Source organism: Zootoca vivipara, chromosome Z1 (genome assembly GCF_965207765.1).
Source record: "Zootoca vivipara chromosome Z1, rZooViv2.hap1.1, whole genome shotgun sequence".
In the NCBI taxonomy this organism is placed as follows: domain Eukaryota; kingdom Metazoa; phylum Chordata; class Lepidosauria; order Squamata; family Lacertidae; genus Zootoca; species Zootoca vivipara.
In genome coordinates this window covers 55,580,988-55,603,859 of record NC_142583.1, presented here as the reverse complement: position 1 = coordinate 55,603,859, position 22,872 = coordinate 55,580,988, and the positions used below count along the sequence as shown (strand labels likewise).

The window sequence follows — 22,872 nt, the reverse complement described above, 5'->3', positions numbered from 1 at the left end:
ACTGTAAAAAGGGGGTGGGGTGAAGGGAAAGTGAAGTTGTGATTAATAGGATGGATTACTAGGATTAAAACTGGACTGCTGACTACGGAACTTCTGGATTGGGGGGTTGTAGCCGGAAATCGGGGATGAAAGGTTAGATTGGGAATAGTTATAGTTTTAAAAGTGAATCGATTTTGGAAAAAGGTGAAAATATGGAGGCTTATAGAGGGGGTAAAAATTAGGCACGGGAAGAAAAAATGGGAGTTTGATTTTTCAGTGATTTGGATATTAGGTGAAAATGATAATAGCTAAGGTTTAAAGTAGTATAAGGTATAAAGGTAATTATCTTATAGAATAAGAAACTGTTGAAGAGGATAAAAAAGGGATGAAAACCGGGGAAGGGGGGAGGTTGGGGAAGCCCACAAAATATGGTTTATCAATTATGAATGGAAAAAAGATTATTTTTGTTTTGCTTTGTTTTTCCTTTTTTGTCTTTTTCTTTCTTTCTCTTTTTCTTCTTTTTTTTATTTTTTATTTTTTGGTATGAGAATAGATGATTGGATGGATGACTTCCTGCGTACTGCCCTGGTTTCCTGGAGCTCTCTGGTGGCAGGGGGGGGCTTTGGGGGCAGGGGAGGGGGAGGGGGACAGAAATCCAACCATAAAATGGACCATCTCTGACTGTTCACCTGCGTGGGATACTTCTGTGGCAGGGGAGGTCCCATGGAGGGGGGTGGGAAGAAGGTGGAAAAGGTGTTTATGTATGTACCGTTTTTTTGCAATTTGTAAAATCAATAAAAATTATGTTTTTTTAAAAAAAGATCAGGCATCCCCAAACTGCGGCCCTCCAGAAGTTTTGGCCTACAACTCCCATGATCCCTAGCTAACAGGACCAGTGGTCGGGGAAGATGGGAATTGTAGCCCAAAACATCTGGAGGGCCAAAGTTTGGGGATGTCTGTCCTAGATGCTGAGACCAGAGCTGGGTTAGTTTTTTAATCAGCAAAAGTGTGCATAGGTGAAGAGAACAGAACCCTTTGTTTTTTTAGTCACAGCTCCCTTCTCTAGGCCAAGAGTACTTCTGGAACTGGTACACAGCTGAGTAGAAGAGAACAGACTTAAGGGAAGTAAACTGTCAGGAAGGAACAGACCATTTATTTGTCCATCTAGCTCAATATTGTCTACATTGACTGGCAGCTGCTTCCCAGCATTTCTGGAGATGCATGCAAAGCAGATTCTCTAACACTCAGCTACTGGAGGGGAGGGGGCTGTTCTGCCACTTCTGCTATTGCGAACAGATAATCTGTTTCAGACCTTTTTCTATGCAGCTTAGACAAACGTGCTTAGCACATGAATCTGTCTTCCCCCATGCCTATCTTGGATCCCAAACTGGATTTAAGAGTGTTAAGGAGCTTGAAATAAATGCCCACTAAAGAATCAGAACAGGTGAATTAAGCCTGTTTTTATTTTTATATTTTAAGTGCAGAGTTTCTGTTTAACCGAACGTTAGCAGTATCAAAAATGCAAAAGCTATTTTGGAAGAAGGAAACAAATTCCTTTGTGATCTGTGTGGCATTAAGTGGATTACGGAAGGACAATATTGAGATGGGCAGACTTATAGAACGATTTGCGAGCACTCTCTCCCCATAACTGACTAATGCTATTTAGTTGTGATAAACACTTTTTTATTTAAATGATGCTCTGTATCTCTCTGTGGTACAATGCACTATTAACAGTCTAATGGCAGTCTACAACCAGTTCTCATTATAGCAGCATAATAATAGTGGATTACATATGATAGCTTCCTCGTCAAATTTAATAGGAACCATTTTCACTACAGAACTTTATAATTTGTTTTTAATCACATAATAGCATTGTGAAGCAAACGTGCCCTTTACACACTTTGGGGAATAATTTTTTTAAGACCCTACTAGCCGTTTACGCACATACAGTATACATATTTTTTAAACCCACAAACCAACCACAGTTGCTGGTTTCCTCATGACCATGGATCCTGCCTTAAGCAAGAAAATCCATGCTGTAATTTTTTGAAAATTGAAAAAATAAAAAAAATAAAACTGAATAAATAAGAAGTATAATAGTTTTCCTTCTTTCATAAGCCACTGCTCTGCACTACACAGTAACTAGAACCGCACCAGATTTTTGCCCAAATACGTTTTGAGGCAAAAGAGGGGCCTTCAGGAAACCTCAGAAAATGAGTAAGGCAGAAACCATGCACGTCAGAAGCTGCTGCCGTCTGTGTGTGCCTGCCTCATGTCGTGAACCTTTTAAACCAGCGTTTCCCAAACTTGGGTCTCCAGCTGATTTTAGACTACAATTCCCATCATCCCTGACCACTGGTCCTGCTAGCTAGGGATGATGGGAGTTGTAGGCCAACAACAGCTGGAGACCCAAGTTTAGAAAACCCTGATTTAAACTGTAGTTCTGGTTACAGGTAGGTAGCCGTGTTGGTCTGGGTCGAAGTAAAATAAAAAAATTCCTTCAGTAGCACCTTAAAGACCAACTAAGTTTTTATTTTGGTATGAGCTTTCGTGTGCATGCACACTTCTTCGAAAGCTCATACCAAAATAAAAACTTAGTTGGTCTTTAAGGTGCTACTGAAGGAATTTTTTTATTAAACTGTAGGTTCGCCTTCTTAGCGAACAACCTTCTAGACCAATTTTGCCTACCCCTTGAATGTTTCTTTGCATGAATGAGAGAGAAAAATGACTTCCTTTTTTGGCTGAGCCTTGCTTTAACAAGTGTTTCCTGTCCTCTGGCCATAGCTGCCAAGTTTTCCCTTTTCTCGCGAGGAAGCCTATTCAGCATAAGGGAAAATCCCTTTTAAAAAGGGATAACTTGGCAGCTATGGAGCCTCTGGCATGCCTCTTGGCTCCAATTCCTTGTTTGTCCTCGGGTCCTGCTTATTCTTTGGTCATGACTCCCAGCTTTTTCATTGACCCTGCACTGTAATTCATCCTTCAGTCCTGCCTTGCTCATCAGTTCCAAATATTTGCCTGTCTAGTGGCCCCTGGTTCCTACGTAGTTACAGACTCACCTCAAAGTGCTTGCTGCCCTCAGCACAGCACAGACACCATGTCACTTCAAATACATGTCAAGGGGGTCTCAGTTCATGAAAACTCCCGATGACTACCAGAGGGAATGGAGAGCCAAGATTTTTGATACAAATTCAAATTTTTATTACTTAGTCAAAGACCATAACCAGTCGTTCAACAGTACAATAAAAACAGCTTAATATAGGATTAAAATATATTAAAGCATAAATATCATAATCCATTACAATCAAAAACCTTTATGAAGCACTGAGTTATAAAATCCTGGGATATAATTTATTTTTTATATCAAGTTTACTCTGAAACAATTGGAGTTTCATTTACAGTAAAATATTTTCATGTATGTATACTAAATATATATATACTACAGCAGTGCTGTAAAATGACTGCAGAGTCCAATACAAGTTGTTTAGATATTTAGTAGAGTATTTCATAGACATCCAAATCTCTTTTCTTAGGTTTGTTTGTAATAAAAAAAATTTACTGGCATAGTCAACATGGAGCTCATTTCACGGGACTAAAGACAAGACTAAATATCAGAGCATCTGGTCTTCATTATATACTAATGGGCTCTCTGTTAAGGATATTTTAAAGCCATTAATTGGCAGAAAGCACATCCTTCCCCACAGGAAGTACACAAATGGCAAAACATATTATTATAGATCCCCCTTTTTCAGATAAAGACATTCTGTGGCGTATAGTGGGGAAACCAATGCTTTGCAGATGACTCCAGAGGGTCATCTAAGAGGGTTCTAAGAGGGTTCCAGTATCCAGAACATACATCTCCACATGTACCAAAGGACAGTGGAGATGGGAGCCATTCATATAGGACACAATCACACCACAAAGGAGTGGCTTGGTGAATCCATATAATCATAGAATTGTAGGGTTGGAAGGGATCCCAAGAGTCATCAAGTCCAACCCCCTGCAATGCAAGAATCTCAACTAGATAATACATGACAGATGGTCATGAAACCTCTGCTTTAAAGAGGAAGAAGAGTCTCCCACCTCTTGTGGGAGTCCATTCCACTGTTAAACAGTGCTTACTATCAGAAAGCACTTCCTGGTGTTTAATCAGAATCTCCTCTATCACACACTGCAACCTATTGCATTGGTTACAATAGAATGCTTCTTCCAAACCTAATCCCGGTAGGATGAGAGGCAACTTCCACACTATGGATACCAGGTGCCGTCACAGGTGCCACACTAGAATCTCCCAGGGATAAGAGATCTAGCCACCTCAGGATAACAAAAAAGCCTATTATACAGGATTTATGGAATACTGAAGGAAGCAGGTAGTAAGAGGAATATGTCTAGAAAGGAAAACCTGGAAGGAGAATTTAATCTCACTATACAATACATTCAGTATTTGCATATATTGTAGTATTAGTCATATACATTTTTTTCTGCTGTACTTTTTCATAATTTAAGCAGCTATCCTACCCTGTTTCTCATATTTTAAGACATACCTATAAAATAAGCCATAGCAGGATTTTTAAGCATTCAAGGAATATAAGCCATACCCCGAAAATAAGACATAGTGATAGGCGCAGCAGCAATGCCGGCCGCAGCAGGAGGAGGAGGAAAAAAATAAGACATCCCTTGAAAATAAGCCATAGTGTGTTTTTTTTGAGGAAAAAATAAATATAAGACATGTCTTATAATATGAGAAACACGGTATAACTACTTACCTGGGATAGAGCATTGAGCTCAGATTTACATCAAAACACAGAACTGCAAATGTGCAAATATGATTTCACTGTATCTTTTTTTGTTCTTACACACATTGTAATGTGTCTTAAATACTCTACTGAGAAAGGAAAGGCATAAATAATTTAAATAAAATTTCCCATTCTAAGCATCTTCTGTCTTTTATAAGAGGTATTTCCTCTTATAAAATTGGGTAGGCTGTCACAGAAAAAAAGCCTACTTTTCATCAGACATGGAGCTGCAGAGCAATGGTTTAAGGCAGTCATAATATAATTTTAACATACGTTTCTCTGATTTTCTTCCCTGCTGCCTACAAAACATGTCATGTTCCTTTACTCCAAATGTCTCCAAATAAATAGTGGTTGTAATAAATAAATAAATAAGCAGAGGATCATACAGATTAAATTTAATATAAGACAGAAAAAATAAGAGCTTGGGGAGAGAATGGAATATACTGTGGGGAATAGATCTTATAGTCTGTAGTTTGGAAGGCAGTGTCAAAAGGGGAGCAGTCATTACAAATTGCAGAAATCCAAGCCGGAGAATGCAAATGCATCAGGCGTGCTCCATGACCACAATAAATTAAGTAAGAACCACTAAAGCAGGCATACCCAAACTGTGGCCCTCCAGATGTTTTGGCCTACAACTCCCATGATCCCTAGCTAACAGGACCAGTGGTTGGGGAAGATGGGAATTGTAGTCCAAAACATCTGGAGGGCCGAAGTTTGGGGATGCCTGCACTAAAGGGTTGTGTGTGTGTGAAAAGGAAAGCAATATGGATATTCCCTGGTCAATAAATTAATCTTTATTGTAGCCTTCCCCAATCTATTCCCCTCTAGATATTATTGGACAACAATTCCCATCAACCCTGACCACTCATCATGCAGGCTGAGGATAATGGGACCTGGAGTTCAAAACAGAGAGGAAAAGGCTGAACTATACTTAAACCTTTGATGGCAACACTTGGAGGCCAGAGGAAGTCTGAGCATGTTTGCAATTCCCACCCCCTCAGAAGAAAATGGCATGTGCTTCGGTGGTTGCTACCTTTTAATGTTTGGGGTTTTTTTAAGCTTTCTTATTTCATTTGACAATGTATATAAAACAGAGAGAACAATTATAACAACAGATGAAAATTGAAAGATGAAAAACAAAACTTTAAAACTGGGCCGCAGAATGAGAAAAGTTGACCATGGGTTAAAATAACAAAGTCCAAGAAAAGGCTATCAACATTATCAGATTATCAAATATAGCTCCAGATTTGCCAGGTTTGTGACAAGTGTTGCCTTGAAAAAAGATGGTTTTGCTTTATATGTCACAAATAAGTGGCAAACAATATAAAAAGTGTCTGGAGAGCCTAGTCCAGGCATCCCCAAACTTCGGCCCTCCAGATGTTTTGGACTACAATTCCCATCTTCCCCAACCACTGGTCCTGTTAGCTAGGGATTATGGGAATTGTAGGCCAAAACATCTGGAGGGCGCAGTTTGGGGATGCCTGGTCTAGTCCTTGCTGTAATTTCAAAATATGCGTGGTTTTCTCCATTATAGCTATACAGTGGTACCTCTGGTTAAGAACTTAATTCGTTCCGGAGGTCCGTTCTTAACCTGAAACTGTTCTTAACCTGAGACACCACTTTAGCTAATGGGGGCTCCTGCTGCCACCGTGCTGCCAGAGCACGATTTCTGTTCTCATCCTGAAGCAAAGTTCTTAACCCAAGGTACTATTTCTGGGTTAGCGGAGTCTGTAACCTGAAGCGTTTGTAACCCGAGGTACCACTGTATTCCACAATGAGTGGTACCAAGTCTACCTATGTTTTTAGCCAGCATCCTTCTGTTAAGAAGGCCCCTTCAACAGGCCCATGCAGAGGCAGGGGGGCAGCCAGGTACATTTGCCCTGGGCCTCAGAGGGATAAGTCAGCTGGGGGTGGGGTGCCAACGGCTTGTCCAGCCCAGACAAGAGTCCCGTACTGGGCCTCAGCCAAGCTCTGCACAGACCTGACCTTCATCTATCAGATCTCTAACATTCATTCTAGCTGGCATTGACAAGGTTGACAAAGATAGCAACTCCCATAAGCAATCATTTAACCCAATAAGCTACAGTTCTTGAACCATTAACATGCTTCAGGACTCTCAACCATTAAAATGGTTTAAGAGTGCTTTAAATGTATATTGTGGGTGTGACCTTAAGGAGCCAATACCAAAGTGCTGAAGTCTTGCTGGATACTCCCATCAGAGAAAATAAGTATTTGAGGCTCTCTTTTTTTGTTTGGTTTTTTGGTCTAATGGAGAACCCAGAAAAACTTAAGCACTTTGGTATTGGCTCCTAAAGGTCCGCATTTTACACTGCTGGTTTGTTCCCTAGAGTATTCCAGGTCACCATTCTAGACCTCTGTCTCCACCGGCCACAACACAGCCATGAAATTCTGAAACAATATTTCAAGTTAATGAATTGCCTTTTGCTCTTGAATTATCTGACATTTGCTCCCACAGATTCAGTCTCCAATGTAACAGCTTATCATTCTAAATTTGACTGGTTACACAAGAGAGAAATTGTTGCCATTCAATCCAAGTTTGCATGAGGACTAAGATGCAAAGTGTAATTAACGCAGCTCTTAAATAGCCTCAATTAAACACCTGCCTCTCAGTTACACACCATAGGGAAGGCAGATGCTTATCTAATTAACACCACAGCTCTTAGCCGAAGAAATATGGTATGTGTGTGTGTGTCAGAATAATTTGACTATTCATATGTTTGTTAAGTTCACAACTGCTTACATCCTAAACTTCACTGGAAATAAGCACTGAATTATTCTCTATTGATGTATTTTTAAAGTACTCAATTTTCTACTGTGCTATGCCAACTTTTATGCTGTTTCCACAGAATGAAAGAATATGCTGAAGTCTATTAGGACAACTATTTTCTGCAATGGAGTTATAAACTTGCATAGAATATGAATCTGTGGATTATCTACAATTCTATAATTTGGGAGCATGCAACATAAAGATAGAGGAATCAGTCTGGAGATTGCTTACCGAGCTTACTCTTGGAATTCTTTCTATAACTGACTTAAAAATGGCCAATTCTTTCTTCTTTTTTCGTGGTTCTTCAGTGGTCTCTTTAACCTGAAATTTGAGTAGATAGTATTACGTTTGAGTGCCAGGGGAGGTTACATTATAAAGGGAAGTTTGGACGTGTCACTACTTTACAATTTTAATAAATATTAGTCTGTTTGCAGAATCCCCAGACTCATTTGCACAAATAAGCTGCTCACATACAATGCTAGGCCAAAAATCCTATCTTAACAAGTGATTATATATGCATGAGATGTATGCAGGTCAGTTGAGCTCCCTTGAATCCACTTCACTCATCCTGTCATGTGAAACTTGCCAGGATTCAGCAATTAACCAGGATTCGGCAACTAACGATAGCTTCCTGTTACAAGCACGTTGCTTCAAAACAGGCTAGGACATGAAGCCATGGTTTGAAAAGAACCGAAGGGCAAGCTATGTTTATATGCTGAATCCTGTCGTGTTCAGCTGCTTGCACAAAGGAAAGACTGAAGCAGCTGCAAAAGAGTTATTTGCGCCCACCTGCAGCTTGGGTATATCTTGACTTACTCAAGGCAGGATTTGGGGGATAGCACTGGTGCTAATACAGCTCTACTTGTCTTGGTCTCTAACACTCCCAAGAAAGATCCCACTAAAGATTCACCTCTTTCTAGAACTTTGTCATAAAACCACTTATGTGTGTGCAATTCTACTAGAATTATATTTTATTCCTACTAGGATATAAATATTTGTCTAAATAAAAATATTAAGGGCACCTTTGTGAGAATAACTTCACAAGGAGTCATGGGAGCCTTCTCCCTTGCTCAGCATGTCTCCCATAGAGATATTTCATCTCATTTTACCCCAGCCAGCAAGTTAATCCTGGACCAGTAGCAGAGCTAGCCAGGGGTGGGGGGTGCGGTCCGCACCAGGTGGGTGGGGGCATAGGGAACCACGTCAGGGGAGCTTGAGTTTGGCACTGTGGCTGCAGGGCGTTTGACGGGATGCAGCTACACAACAACTTTGGTCTGCCCCAGGCGCCAGTGGGGATTGCTACGCCGCTGTCCTGGACAGAGTTCTACAAAAAAAAGAATCCCTGCAAAAATTAAAAGTGACAATCCCCTTGGTAGACAGCAAACCAGGCCATGCAAAACTGGCAAATATAATTAATTTAATATTATTGTGATTTATGGTAATTCATTGTAAGTGTTTAAAATCTTTTACCTGACAATTGTCTCTCTGGAGAAACTATACAATCTTACAGAGCTAAGAGTTGAATTTTGAAAACTTTTTGCAAACACTGTTATGTAGAAAATGCAAGATACTTTTTGGTTATGCGTTTTGTTTATTTTTAATAAGCTCATTTTAAAAGCTGGCGAACAATATTTGATGACTTTGCCTCAGTAAGAAATGTTAATAGCATATCCAACCCCCTTCTCCCTTCCGCTATCATGAGACCCATCTCTAAATTTATCTATAATAACTTCTAATGATAATATATGTTAGCTATTCAGCTTGATTAAGACCTAAGGGGGGGGAAGTATTTGCATCTGAGACATGCTGCGGAAAATTGTCCCTACAACTAGCATATTTGGTAATATGTATTCAGTTCTTCCCCTTATGATTATAATTCTGTTAAATCAGCTGTCAGGGAATGTTAATGAGACTCTTAGGTAGTCATACTTAATATGTTTGATAATATGGAGCGAGAGAAAGATCCTATGCTAATTAATTGACACCACTTGAGAAATAGTGTAGGTTTACTATTCTTCTAGTTTGACTGTAGTGTGGAAATGTAAGTTACTTTCTAATAACTAGTTACTTATTTTCTCTGTATTTACAAAGATGGTATATGTCGTTCTTTAAACCACAGTAGAACCTATTTCTTTTATAGAGAGATTTTTCTCATTCAGAAAGGATTATTCACATGTACTTTCCAGAGGAAAAGCTGTCTTGGTTTGTTACAGCAAAAAAGAAAGTGTGTGTGTACTGTTGCACCTTAAAACCTAACAGATTTACTGTGGTGTAATATCCCATGGATTGCAGTTATGAAAGTCTATGAAACCTTATGCCACAATAAACTTGCTAGTTTTTAAGGTGCCACAATATTCTTTTTTGTTTTCCTATATAACTGTGAGCCAATTTCCTAGTTTCTGTTTGATGAAGCTGGGCTCCTGTGTACTGCACATTTCTGTCTAGTAACCCTATGAAAATTTACCGGAAAGTTAGATCCCACTGAATTTAGTGGGGCTAGCTCCCTAGTAAATCTTCTTCTTTGACGATCACTCATAGCCAAGTAATATTGTCTTCCATGAACATGGTCTTAACAGTAAGTGACTGTAGAGGCCAAAGTAAATATGCAATAAAAGGGCAGCCTGAACGGTGTAGAGCAGAAAAGCAGGTCAGAACAGAAAGAGGGGACTGAAACAGCTGAGTTGGAAAGGAATTAAATCAATCTAACAATTCTAAGTGAAGGAGCAGAGGGAGGAACACTAAATTGGCTTGTCTGCTTACACTGGACTCTATCAGACCAGCCTCCTCCACACAAGATGCACAACCACCTGCTGTTCACTTGCCTCTTTGCAGATGAAAACAAATATAGCTTTGACAGATCAATTTCCAATAATGGACAGATAGCCCATCAGTAGAGCATAAAAGCAACAGATCTCTTTTTGTTTATTCCCAGCACCTGGTATTCAGAGATATAAAGCAGGGATGATGGGAAACCTTTGGCCCTCCAGATGTTTTGGACTCTCATCAGTCCCGGCCAACATAACCAATGGGCAGGGATTATGGGAAATGCTTTCCAACATCCTCTGGATGGTCACAGCTTTGCCATCCCTTTGAACACAGGTGCTCCATTAAGGTACCATGCTAACAGCAGTTGACAGACTTATTCTCCATTTGCAGAACTGATTATCCGCTGCTGCTACATTCATGTACAACTGGCTTTTGCTGAATAAAGTATTCAGCACTTACTCTCATTTGAGGTTTTGTTTTGTTTTGTTTTTATACCGCCCTTCATCTGAGAATCACAGGGCAGTTTACAATATAAAAACACAAAAATACACCCCATAGTAACAAAAAAAACCACACAGTTTAAAAGTCCATAGATGGTTTAATTAGCCAAAGGCCTGCAAGAAGAAATGTTTTTGCCTGGCACAAAACATCTCTGGATTATAGACAGAGTAGATTAACTACAATTCTAAACACATTTACCAGGAAGTAACCCCCTTTGAACCCAGAGAGACTTACTGCTGAGTAAAGATGCACAGGACCAGGCTTCCTCAAACGTGGCCCTCCAGGTGTTTTTGGCCTACAACTCCCATGATCCCTAGCTAGCAGGACCAGTGGTCAAGGATTATGGGAATTGTAGTCTCAAAACATCTGGAGCGCCGAGTTTGAAGAAGCCTGCACAGGACTGTACCACAAATTATTTGTGCTCCATTTTTAACATGAAAAAGAAAACCAATGTACCTGATAATCAGCTGGTCCAGGAGTAGTAAAAGCTTCTTTCTTGACTAAATATAAGAGTCTAGGAACCGAAGAACCAAATGCTCCTTTTTTCTTTTTTTCCATGTCAGCCTTTTTAAGACTTTCTGTTGCAATGCTGTGGTTGAGAATATTATAGAATGCAGGACCTGCACAGCATACAATGAAATTCTGTAAGCATAATAGCTGTTACAGTACTTAATTCTTTTACCACAGACAATTAAGTGAAAATGGGAATTGTAGGAGAAAGGGCAAAAGCGCTATACAAAAATAAAACAATATGTTTATATATACATGCACACATATATAGCACAGCACTATAACTATTTTGGATTGTAAAAAAGAAAAAGAAAACCCACATCTCTTCCAGGTAAGAAGGTCCACATTTAACAGACTGAGGACACGATCAAATGTTGTACTCAGCAAAGAGAAGCTTATGCTGAAGATAAATGGCAGGCCACATTTCTTGCAGATTAGAGGACGAAAGCAAAGGCTTCTATTCAAGGACAGAGAACAAGGAGAGGTGCAATAGAAGGGAAACGAGCAGAATGAGAAATACATCATTAGCAAGTTTTCATGGTAGGCAGCTCAAAAATATACAAAGGGTCACCAAACATTTTACCCTTTGATACATTTCAGGTTATTTACATTTGCTTTCATACAATGTTTTTTAAAAGGACAAATCTAGAAATCATTGGGAAAACCGTTCATTCATACTAGAGTCCACCCTTCCCCTAGTTTCTGCAAGTACCTCATTCAGTTGTCTTATTGTTTATACACAGCTCACTCAAAGTGCAGAGAGAGAGAGAGAGAGAGAGAGAGAGAGAGAGCGCACTTGGGAATACCATTAATAGGTACAATTTGTCTTAGGAAGTGACTGTCATATTATAGTGCTGATGACCTCTAGAATCTTAGGATAACTAGCGTGATCTGCAACACAAGGATAAATAGCTTTTTCTGACTGTCAACAAGGGTGACCTTGTCAGATGTTAAGGAATATGTGGGGAACTCAATGGAAGCTGTGGTAAGTATTTACAATAAAGCCCCACTTCTTTGAATGGCGAGAAAATATTTATAAATGATATATTTGTAAAATTCTACAGCTGTAATACTATGTGCTCTTATTTAAAAGTTAGTTTCAGTGAGCTGAATTGTGGTTGTTCTGCTTTAGTATACTGTTATGCACCTCCCATTTCCTTGAGTTGTAGAAATAAATGGGCTGTGTTACAGAGCTTAGTTTCTTTGGGGTAAAGACAGTATTAGAAGCATGGTGTCTTTTTACAAACATACAAGTGGAGCCCAGCTGAAGCTACAGTGGGCAATACAACTAATCCTGTTTTGACTCCCCAAGGAGCAACAGCACTCAAAGACAGCTTCTTTTGGTCAACCTCACTTAAACTTTCTATCTCTGTCTCAATGCATATGGTACAATTCAGTTTCCAGCTGTTTCAGTTTCTAGCAGCCGACCCTCCCTGTGTATGGGAGAAACTACACCCTAAAATATAGACCATCAAGCTCTTTGGTTAAGTTCCTGATCACCTGCTATGGTAACACAGGGAAAACAACAGCAATAAGCCTATTCACAATCATCCAAACCATCCAAACTCCTAGCAATATTTTGTTTTAACCAAAACCACTTTCTGTCACTTTATGTGCTTTCATTAATGTGTTTCTAATAAAACTGCTAAGCTTGTATTTGGGTAGGCAGAGGGAAGCAAGGCTATTATTAACTATATGATTTAGCAAATACTGCCAAAAGGCTAGTTCAAACAGTACTGATATTAGAGGTATACATATGACTTCCAAATCCATCAGTGGCACAAACATTGCTTATATGCCGATATTTGAACAAGCATTGTAATGTAGCTGGAATCAGCAGCACAATAAAAACTTTCACATGCAACCCACTTTGGTCCACTCTCATTTTTTTGCATTAAAAAACTTTTTTTAAAAGATGTACGCAACCATTACAGTATGAGATGACTTTGTAGTCACCTCTTCTGAGACATCCTCTGAGGGCATCCTGATCAAGTTTGCAGATGACATCAAATTGGGAGGGGTGGCTAACACCCCAGAGGACAGAATCACACTTCAAAATGACCTTAACAGATTAGACAACTGGGCCAAAGCAAACAAGATGAATTTTAACAAGGAGAAATGTAAAGTACTACACTTGGGCAAATAAAAATAAAAGGCACATATACAGGATGGGAGACACCTGGCTTGAGAGCAGTACATGTGAAATGGATCTAGGAGTCTTGGTAGACCACAGACTTGGCATGAGTCAGCAGTGTGATGCAGCAGCTAAAAAGCCAATGCAATTCTGGGCTGCATCAATAGGAGTATAGCATCTAGATCAAGGGAAGTAATAGTACCACTGTATTCTGCTCTGGCCAGACCTCACCTGGAGTACTGTGTCCAGTTCTGGGCACCACAGTTCAAGAAGGATACTGACAAGCTGGAACGTGTCAAGAAGAGGGCAACCAAAATGGTCAAAGGCCTGGAAATGATGCCTTATGAGGAATGGCTTAGGGAGCTGGGTATGTTTAGCCTGGAGAAGAGAAGGTTAAGGAGTGATATGATAGCTATATTCAAATATATAAAAGGATGTCATATAGAATAGGGAGAAAGGTTGTTTTCTGCTGCTCCAGAGAAGCGGACACGGAGCAATGGATTCAAACTACAAGAAAGAAGATTCCACCTAAACATTAGGAAGAACTTCCTGACAGTAAGAGCTGTTTGGCAGTGGAATTTGCTACCAAGGAGTGTGGTGGAGTCTCCTTCTTTGGAGGTCTTTAAGCAGAGGCTTGACAGGCATATGTCAAGAATGCTTTGATGGTGTTTCCTGCTCGGCAGGGGGTTGGACTGGATGGCCCTTGTGGTCTCTTCCGACTCTATGATTCTATGATCCATATATGTCCTGACCTCATCTTATTTGTATTGGAAAACAACCCATATTTGAAAGTTATGGTTTCTCAAGTCCTCTGGAAAATAATGCATAATCTTATTGTATCCTGAACTATCTGAGACTGGGCTTTACTACTCAGATTCAGTTTTACAATTCAGCTCCACATCATTATGTACATTAATCACTATGTGGAATGTATTGTTTTGTAATACAAATCCAGGTCCATTGCTATCTTCACTGATTATTTATTCTGAACCACATGAACCTAACACCAGACAAATAATTCCTTTCAGCAGAGAACTCAGGCGGTTGGTTGCTTATCAGCTGGGAAGTGAAACAAGACCACCCAAATGCTCAGATGATTTCCTAGGTATCCTGAAATAAATAAGTGTATAACTTAAAAGAAAAATGCATGCAGAAAGAAGTTAAGTGGAGAGAGCAGGAACATAAACTGGAGGTGTCAAAGAAAGATGTAACCGATCTGCTTAGGACCCTGGCAGTTTCATATTGGAGTGGAGATTCGCATTATGGAGATACAGACCATGTATGTAGTAAAAAGGCTATAGTCTCTGCATTAATAAGTGCCAGGGGATTGTTGCGGCTACTCCCGAGTAAAGACGCTCCAGTCCGTTCTGTCTTTGTTTTATTGTGCATATTATTTACAGTGCAGAGATAGCAGAAAACATGACCTCCTAGTCACTTGCAGAATCCGGCAATGGCGCCCTTCTGCTCCTGGGCCAGCATAATAACTTGGGCACCCCGAAACGCCGCCCCCTAAACCTGTGTTTGGGCACGCACCTTGATTCGGGCACCGGAAGCAGCTGTACTCCCTCTTCCACTTGTTGGCTAGGGCAGTGCAGGGGCTCTGATACATCGCTGAGCCTTCCCTCCTCCCTTCTGCTCCACTGACCTGCTGCTACCGTTCTCGCTGGGCAAAGTGCTGGTCAGGATGGTGGGGGGAGGCTCCCTGTAGGGTGTCCCCCTGACATCCAGCCCCCATGCCCCCCTCCCCTCCCAAGGCGGGTTGCATGAGGGGCGAAGGCAGGAACCCCTCGAAGTGTGTGTTGTCCGAGTCTGTGGGGGCAAACACTCTGTGCCAGTCGGTTGCTTCAGGCGAACTGCTGGGGAAACCCCTGAAAGAGCTGTCCTCCTCATCTGTCTCCACAAACATCGCTTCCCCCCACACACACACATCGTGTTCTGCTGCGGCTCCTCATCTGCTGCCCCTGTCTCCTCTTCCCCTTCTCTGCTCAGCGGAAACCCCCCAAAATCGTCCTCACTGATTGTGGGTGCAAACACCTCCTCCACCCAGAACCTGGGTGGCTTGGGCCTGTGCGGAAACAGGGCATGAAATAGGTACTCCTCCCCCACGCTACAAGGTACTGGAAGCTGGAGCCCCCTCCCATGCTACAAGGTACTCCAAACCGTCAGTCCCCCAACGGGAATCCAGAATCTCCGTTGCTGCATTTTCCCGGTCTCCCCCCATTCCCTGTGGAGGGGGTGGCTGCTCCGTGTCCCCCTCCCAGAACCTATGCCCCTCCCTGTAGGGGGAGAGCAGTAACCTGTGAAAAACTGGATGTATCCTCTTGGACTCAGGCAACTCCAAGCGGAATGCTACCAGATTGACCTGCTGCAAGACCTTGAAGGGTCCCATGCCTCCTGGGAGCCAGTTTCTTGCATTTCCCCTCTGTGGGGAGCCCTTCTGAGGAAAGCCCAAACCCTATCCCCCCTCCCTGACAGCCTCTCCTAGTCTCCGATGATGATCCGCCCCCTTTTTGTAGGCCTCCTTGGCCTTTTCCAGGTTATCCTCCACTTGTTGGTTTGAGCGGTGCAAGGGCTCTGATACCTCGCTGAGCCTTCCCTCCTACCTTCTGCTCCACTCCTCACTCCCCCCCACCTAACCCGCTGCTACCATTCTCGCTAGGCAAAGTGCTGGTCAGGATGATGGGGGGGAGGGAACAGCCCCCTCTCATCAGGTCGAGTTCTTCGCAGAGCAGCAAGTCCAGTAGCAGATCAGATTACAGGAATCAGGAAGTAGAGAGGGAGGAGAGAGGGTCTGACAGCATGAGAGAGGCTAAACACCTAGTAGAGAAGGAAGCAGCTAGGGAGGAAATGATGGGATTGGCCACTGGAGAGAAGTCAGAAGGACGGCCTTCCCCCTGACGCCTGAACTGAGGCGCACGGCACCCCATAGGGCGAGAGGGAGGCGCTTTTGTTATGTTGGGCGCGAAACAGAAAGAAGCCATTGCGAGGTTCTGACTCAGACTGAGCAGACTTGTTTTCCAGACTCTTAGCACAGTAAATAAAATGCACAATAAAGACACCTTAAAGACAAGGAGGCGTGGAGCGTTGTTACTCAAGAGTAGCCGCAAGAACCTCTGACAGATAAGGAGAATGCTGGAGTTTCCCTTTACGCCCTCCTGAAAAGCCCTAGCGCATACACACAATGGAGGCCTGAACAGCACCTCAAGGTTCCTGCTGCAGGCTGCCTGGAGCACTCCTCTTAGAGGGTGGAGATATTTTGCTGCACGTCCCACTTGTTTACATTAATTACTGCAAACCTGGACTTTTTCGCAGCTTGTGGTCTTGGGTAAATCGAACAGCTGTATTGCCAAACGGAATGTTTTTTGTTTGAGTCGCTTTCTTCAAGGACTCAAGAGCGCCGCGAGTTTCATTATATGTGCCAGGAGCTGGGGCAGTTGATTTCACAGGTGCAAATCTCTAAGGAAACACAAGAGAAAATAGATCAATGACAAGCAATCCCTTCAAATAGCTATGTAGGCAGAAAGATCCCAACTTTGTCTAAAAACAACTTTCTCAATCTAATAGCAATAAACAAAAAGGACATATTTTATTGCCTTACATTGAGTCAAACCATTCGTCTATCTTCTTTATTTTAATCAATATTCTTTTCTGTTTTCAAAACTAAACAAGGTGTATCTACTCAAAGATCCCAGCAGAGCTCTTTTCCAGTCCTGCAACTGAGTGCTTTTTAACTGTGCCTGAATCGGAGACCTTTCCGAATTCAAAGCATGCACTCTGTGATGGGAATTCTGGCCATCCTTAAAAATAAAGGTAGCATTTATATACTGACAAGTTAACTTGTGATTTATATATCACGAGTTTTATTGATGGAATCATTTCCTGACTGCAAGTGGCTTATGTGCAAGTGCTCACTAGAAAGTCACTGGCGTATAATATAAAACATATTTTAATATACTTGTCAGAGCTTTGCAAGCCAGATATTGAGAGCAACAAGCAACAAGATGCATCTTGTCTGTTGCTTGACTTTAGCTGGTTATGCTGATTTAACCAAATGAATAGGCAATGCTCTTAATAGGTAACATTCTGCAGAGGAGCAACATCTGAGCTTCAAAACTCTGAAGAGGCAACGTAACAGCTCAAAGGGTGGGCAATATGTTGATGCAATCACATTTTTATTTCAGAATTTTCTTTTATGCTACTGGATTAGAAATGAGTATGGCCATCTCGACTGTTGTGCATGGGACGATAACTATGCCATTGCATAATGTCACCTGATGTGCTTGATCAGAGGCTAAATAAGGTGCTGATGGTCCTTGATGGCCAGGAATCTGGAATGCCAAATCTCTATGAGCAGGGTAGGCCCAAGATATTTTTGCTGCCTGGGGGAAAGGGCAGGATGGTGGTCCCTCACCAATTTCATGAACAGAAGCTGTCTAGATTGGCAGATGAATCTTACTGATGGGACAGCATCCTCCACAATACCAATGGCCAGCAAGACTGTTTGCAGGGGGCACACACAGCTCTGTTCTACAACTTCTTGTCTGCCCCACATTTGCCACCTGAGGCAACTGCTTTACATCCGGTGCCTAATGGTAGGCCTAGCCCTCTGGAGGAGTAATTTAAATTTGGGGATAGAAAGAAAAGAGGCAACTGACTCCCTAGAGCTTTCTGGTGGCAGGAGGGGGCTCTGGGGGGGAGGGGGACATAAACCCAACCACAAAATGGACCACCTTCAACTGTTCGCTTGCATGGGATTCTCCTGTGGCAGGGGAGGGCCCATGGGAGGGGGGTGGAAAGAAGGTGGAAAATATGTTTATGTAAGTACCGTTTTTGTAATCTGTAAAATTAATAAAATTATTTTAAAAAAGAAAAAGAAAAGAGGTAGAGGAAGCTTCAGATTTTAAACTAGGATAAAAGAAGCATATCTGGTGCTGTACAGTGCTGTACTTTGGAAATTTGTTGCAAGATTAGCATTTATGGTACCTGCTGTAGGAGTGCACATGCTTCCACTATACATGTTTATTTACCAGTAAGAAGTTATCACAAAGGTACCAGAAATCTCCACTGTGCTCTCCTATGCAAAGGAAATAAATTCATGTACAGTGGTACCTTGGTTCTCGAACACCTTGGTACTTGAACATTTCGGCTCCCAGAATTTGAAAACCCAGAAGTAAGTGTTCCAGTTTTCAAATGTTTTTCGGAAGCCGAATGTCTGGTGCAGCTGTTGACTATTGTTTCCAGGGTGCCTGCACCAATCGGAAGTCACACCTTGGTTTTCGAACATTTCAGAAGTCGAATGGATTTATGGAATGGATTACATTACCAAGTTACCACTGTAATGCCATCCCAGGAACTTCTCACTGCTCAGATAAGTGGGGTAAATATAACAACATTATGGAAAATGGAAAAAGAAAGAAAAAGAGCTATATTACTTCTTACTTCGGCAAGAGAAAGGAAAGGAGCACTTTGTGTTGCACTAACTGGCTTCTCAAACTGACTTCTTATGTAATACTGGCCAGGACCTGGAACACCCTGCAAAACAGTTATAGCAACTATGACTGAAATAGCATCAAATACAACACACACTTTGTATTGCAGGCTGTGTTAACTCTGGAACAAGAGCAGTGACAGGAAAGGTGGAGTATAAATACATTAAATAATTGTGATAAAAGGCTTCCCTTTATGAAACTTAACGAAAGAGAAAACCCTGAGAAAATCACAGAACATAGAACTCAAACCACAGAAATAATCCAAGGCTTCCAAAAGTAAATGTTTTAGGCAATTATGTGAATCAGCTGTATAGTCACATTTTGAGGAGATATGGGATGTTTCTTTTCACTGTTGAGATTCTGAAAAATTGTGGCCAAGGGCAAAGATCAAACAGCACCGTGAATGAGCAATGGAAGATCCTTCCTTCCACCATGCAAACAGCTTCCATGTCAACCAAGACCCTGAAATAACAGATTGCAGAGAAGCCAGTCCATAGCTTCCTTCCTCTCAACCGAGAAAGATCACACACATTGCAAAATGTGCTTTCAGTCAGGCCCTTTTTTCAGCTGGAACTCACTGGAACTCAGTTCTGGCACCTCTAAGGTAGGTTCCATTGCCATTATAAGAGAGTAAAGGAGGTGTTCATGGAGAGTTCTGGCACCTCTTTTTCTAGAAAAATAGCACTGCTTTCAGTTTAGGCTATCAACATGGTGACAGAAGGAAGGTATTTCAGTGCCAAGAATGCTTCATTCTACCCACACCACTTTTGAATGCACAAACAGGATTCTGCAACACCAAAATATATTGCTTTCAAATTGTGAAACACAACAACTATGTATACACCCCCAACCGTTTTTTTTTCTGGTGTGCAGGAGGGAACATAACTGGAAAAAGGTGAAGTGCAACATTGTTGTTGTTGTTTAGTCGTTCAGTCGTGTCCAACTCTTTGTGACCCCATGGACCAGAGCACTGCAGGCACTCCTGTCTTCCACTGCCTCCCGCAGTTTGGTCAAATTCATGTTGGTGGCTTTGAGAACACTGTCCAACCATCTCGTCCTCTGTCGTCCCCTTCTCCTTGTGCCCTCCATCTTTCCCAACAGCAGGGTTTTTCCCAGGGAGTCTTCTCTTCTCATGAGGTGGCCAAAGTATTGGAGCCTCAGCTTCAGGATCTGTCCTTCCAGTGAGCACTCAGGGCTGATTTCCTTCAGGATGGATAGGTTTGATCTTCTTGCAGTCCATGGGACTCTCAAGAGTCTCCTCCAGCACCATAATTCAAAAGCATCAATTCTTCGGCGATCAGCCTTCTTTATGGTCCAGCTCTCACTTCCATACATCACTACTGGGAAAACCATAGCTTTAACTATACGGACCTTTGTAGGCAAGGTGAAGTCAGAGTAGATTAACTACAATTCTAAACACATTTACCAGGAAGTAACCCCCTTTGAAGGGACCCAGATGGCGCTGTGGTTAAGCCACTGAGCCTAGGGCTTGCTGATCAGAAGGTCGGCGGTTCGAATCCCTGTGACGGGGTGAGCTCCCGTTGCTTGGTCCCAGCTCCTGCCAACCTAGCAGTTCGAAAGCACGTCAAAATGCAAGTAGATAAATAGGAACCGCTACAGCGGGAAGGTAAACGTCGTTTCCATGTGCTGCTCTGGTTTGCCAAAAGCGGCTTTGTCATGCTGGCCACATGACCTGGAAGCTATACGCCGGCTCCCTCAGCCAATAATGCGAGATGAGCGCACAACCCCAGAGTCGGTCACTATACAGACCTTTGTCGGCAAGGTGATGTCTCTGCTTTTTAAGATGCTGTCTAGGTTTGTCATTGCTTTTCTCCCAAGAAGTTGAGTGGTCTATGCCACTCAGTCTTAAAGTATGAAATGCTCTGTGAAGGGCCCACTGGGGCAGGACTCGAGGGCCATTTGTCTTGGATCTCAAGGTCAAAGGAGGCTCAGATTTAGACAATAATTAATACTTTGGCATTTGATAAGTTTTGCAATTTGTCCTTAAGCACATCAGATGAAATGTGACACACACACACTCAGCTTAGAGCTGCAAAATTAAGGAAATAAGAGATGTCATTTGGTAGAAGACATACTTTTTTGTTAAATGATATATATCTCACTCTTTTTCTTGGTGCCTTATTTTGTTTGTGTGGGTCATAATTTTTAAATTATTTTAGCTAGAGGGGCTCAAAAGACAAGAGTGGCCTGGGTGCCTATGGACCTCTGAGAAGGCCTGACTCCTGCACACAATGAATGTCAAGTTACTCCAATTATTAAAGAATATGAGGCAGACTGCTCAGAGTTTCTTATATGCACCAGATTTTCAAGACCAATGGTCAGGAAGCAACGAGGCAGCCAGGACAGGTAGTCTAAAGGCAAGAGTGCAGTCAGGGCCCCATGGAGATTCGAATTACACGCCAACTGCCCCACATAGGCAATGGAAATTGAAATATAATCATCATTCCTTTTTCAAAATGAGCCCAAAAGGTAAAGGCTGGAGTATTTATGAAAATTTATCTCATTAAGTATACTTGCTCTTGTTAAATGAAGTGCCATAAAACAAATTTAAATACACTTTAAAATAAATGCTTATTAACCTAAAGTGCATTCCATATGGTTCTTATCTCAACCGGACTTTCAGCTAAATGGCTAGAATACCAAGGCTCTAAGAGAAAATAGGTCTCTCACAGCAGAAGGTTGCATTAAATTAATGAGGGAGGCACAGATGTAGAAATACTTTTGCTGACCAATTTCCAGTGCTTGATTGGCTAATGCTTAATGCATGTCTTCCATCTTACAATAGACCAAAGATTTTGTATTGGCAGTACTAATTTGCATAATTGCAACATAGATTTTAGTTAACTCAAGGCTCAAATACATCCTGTGTTTTAATAAAGCAAATAAGTGCACTCAGCATAGACAAAACTGAACTAATTAAATCTTAAAAGACTTATGGTAATTCAGTTTAAAATGGTAAATGGTAAGTTATGTAGTAAAGATTGAAAAATACCTTAGAATCAATCAATAATATGTAAGGGGCAGGGTAACTTAGATATCTGCATTAGGAAGAATTTATGGCCCCAAATAATAATAATTAAAAAGAATAAGACTGTATTTCACTGGGAAAATATATCAATTGTCCTAGTTTATGCTGGCAAACCAGATAATGAGATGCTGATATATCAGCATGATGTCTGTTTTCTGTCTTATTATTTCCTTAAGCTTAAATAAGTGCAGAAACAGTACCTTTGTAAACTCTCTGCCCAGTAAATATATATATGAAGGTTCTTATACCAGATATTTGCTAGCATTACTATGTGCAGGTTTAGAGGAACAAACTTATGGGTCTGTCTTAAGAGTCTCAATAGTCATTTTAACTTCTGGAGACAAGGAATGCTGCTACTAATGTATAGATTTCACTAAAGCAATTGCAAACTGTACTGGAGAAGTTATAAATATTCATAAAGAAATTAGCATCAAAGTAAGATTAATTCTAAGAGAACTCACCTACTGAAAATTCCATCAGCAGATAAATATTTTATACTTCTTAAGAAGTCTCTCTTCTTGTTCACTAATGCAACTTGATTACTATTAACCTTTCACTATTGTGACATCCTTTTCCCTCCCATTTAAACTCATCTCAAAACTTCCTGAAAGCACACTCTTAACACTGCACTAAAAAAAAAGCTGTATTTTTCTCGTTTGGAAATTACAAAAGCAGCAGTGATAACTAGTACCATGTAGCCACTAGGTAAGTGAAAAGTGCTATGCTAGTTATTTATATTTCTGTGCCGTTATGGAGCATGTGGGGAGATTTTATTATTTTTAAAAATTATGTTATATTTATATCCCGTCTTTCTTCTTATAAGCTGAAGGTGGTCTGACAAGGTGGTCCAGGATCAGTGAACT

At 41.3% G+C, this 22,872-nt stretch overlaps 1 protein-coding gene across 2 annotated transcripts in view; it reads right to left on the bottom strand.

Moving 5' to 3' along the window:
• The window catches only part of STPG2 (sperm tail PG-rich repeat containing 2), a 217,166-nt gene that overhangs the window by 168,299 nt on the left and 25,995 nt on the right, over positions 1–22,872 (bottom strand). The window contains exons 7-10 of one of the 2 annotated variants that reach the window (XM_060278456.2): positions 18,911–19,003; positions 16,768–16,927; positions 11,284–11,447; positions 7,792–7,881 (exon numbers count right to left, since the gene is read on the bottom strand). In XM_060278456.2, the coding sequence (XP_060134439.2) occupies positions 7,792–7,881; positions 11,284–11,447; positions 16,768–16,927; positions 18,911–19,003 (507 nt within the window). The remainder of the gene's footprint in view (positions 1–7,791; positions 7,882–11,283; positions 11,448–16,767; positions 16,928–18,910; positions 19,004–22,872) is intronic. The other variant, XM_088660493.1, reaches the window with a different exon arrangement.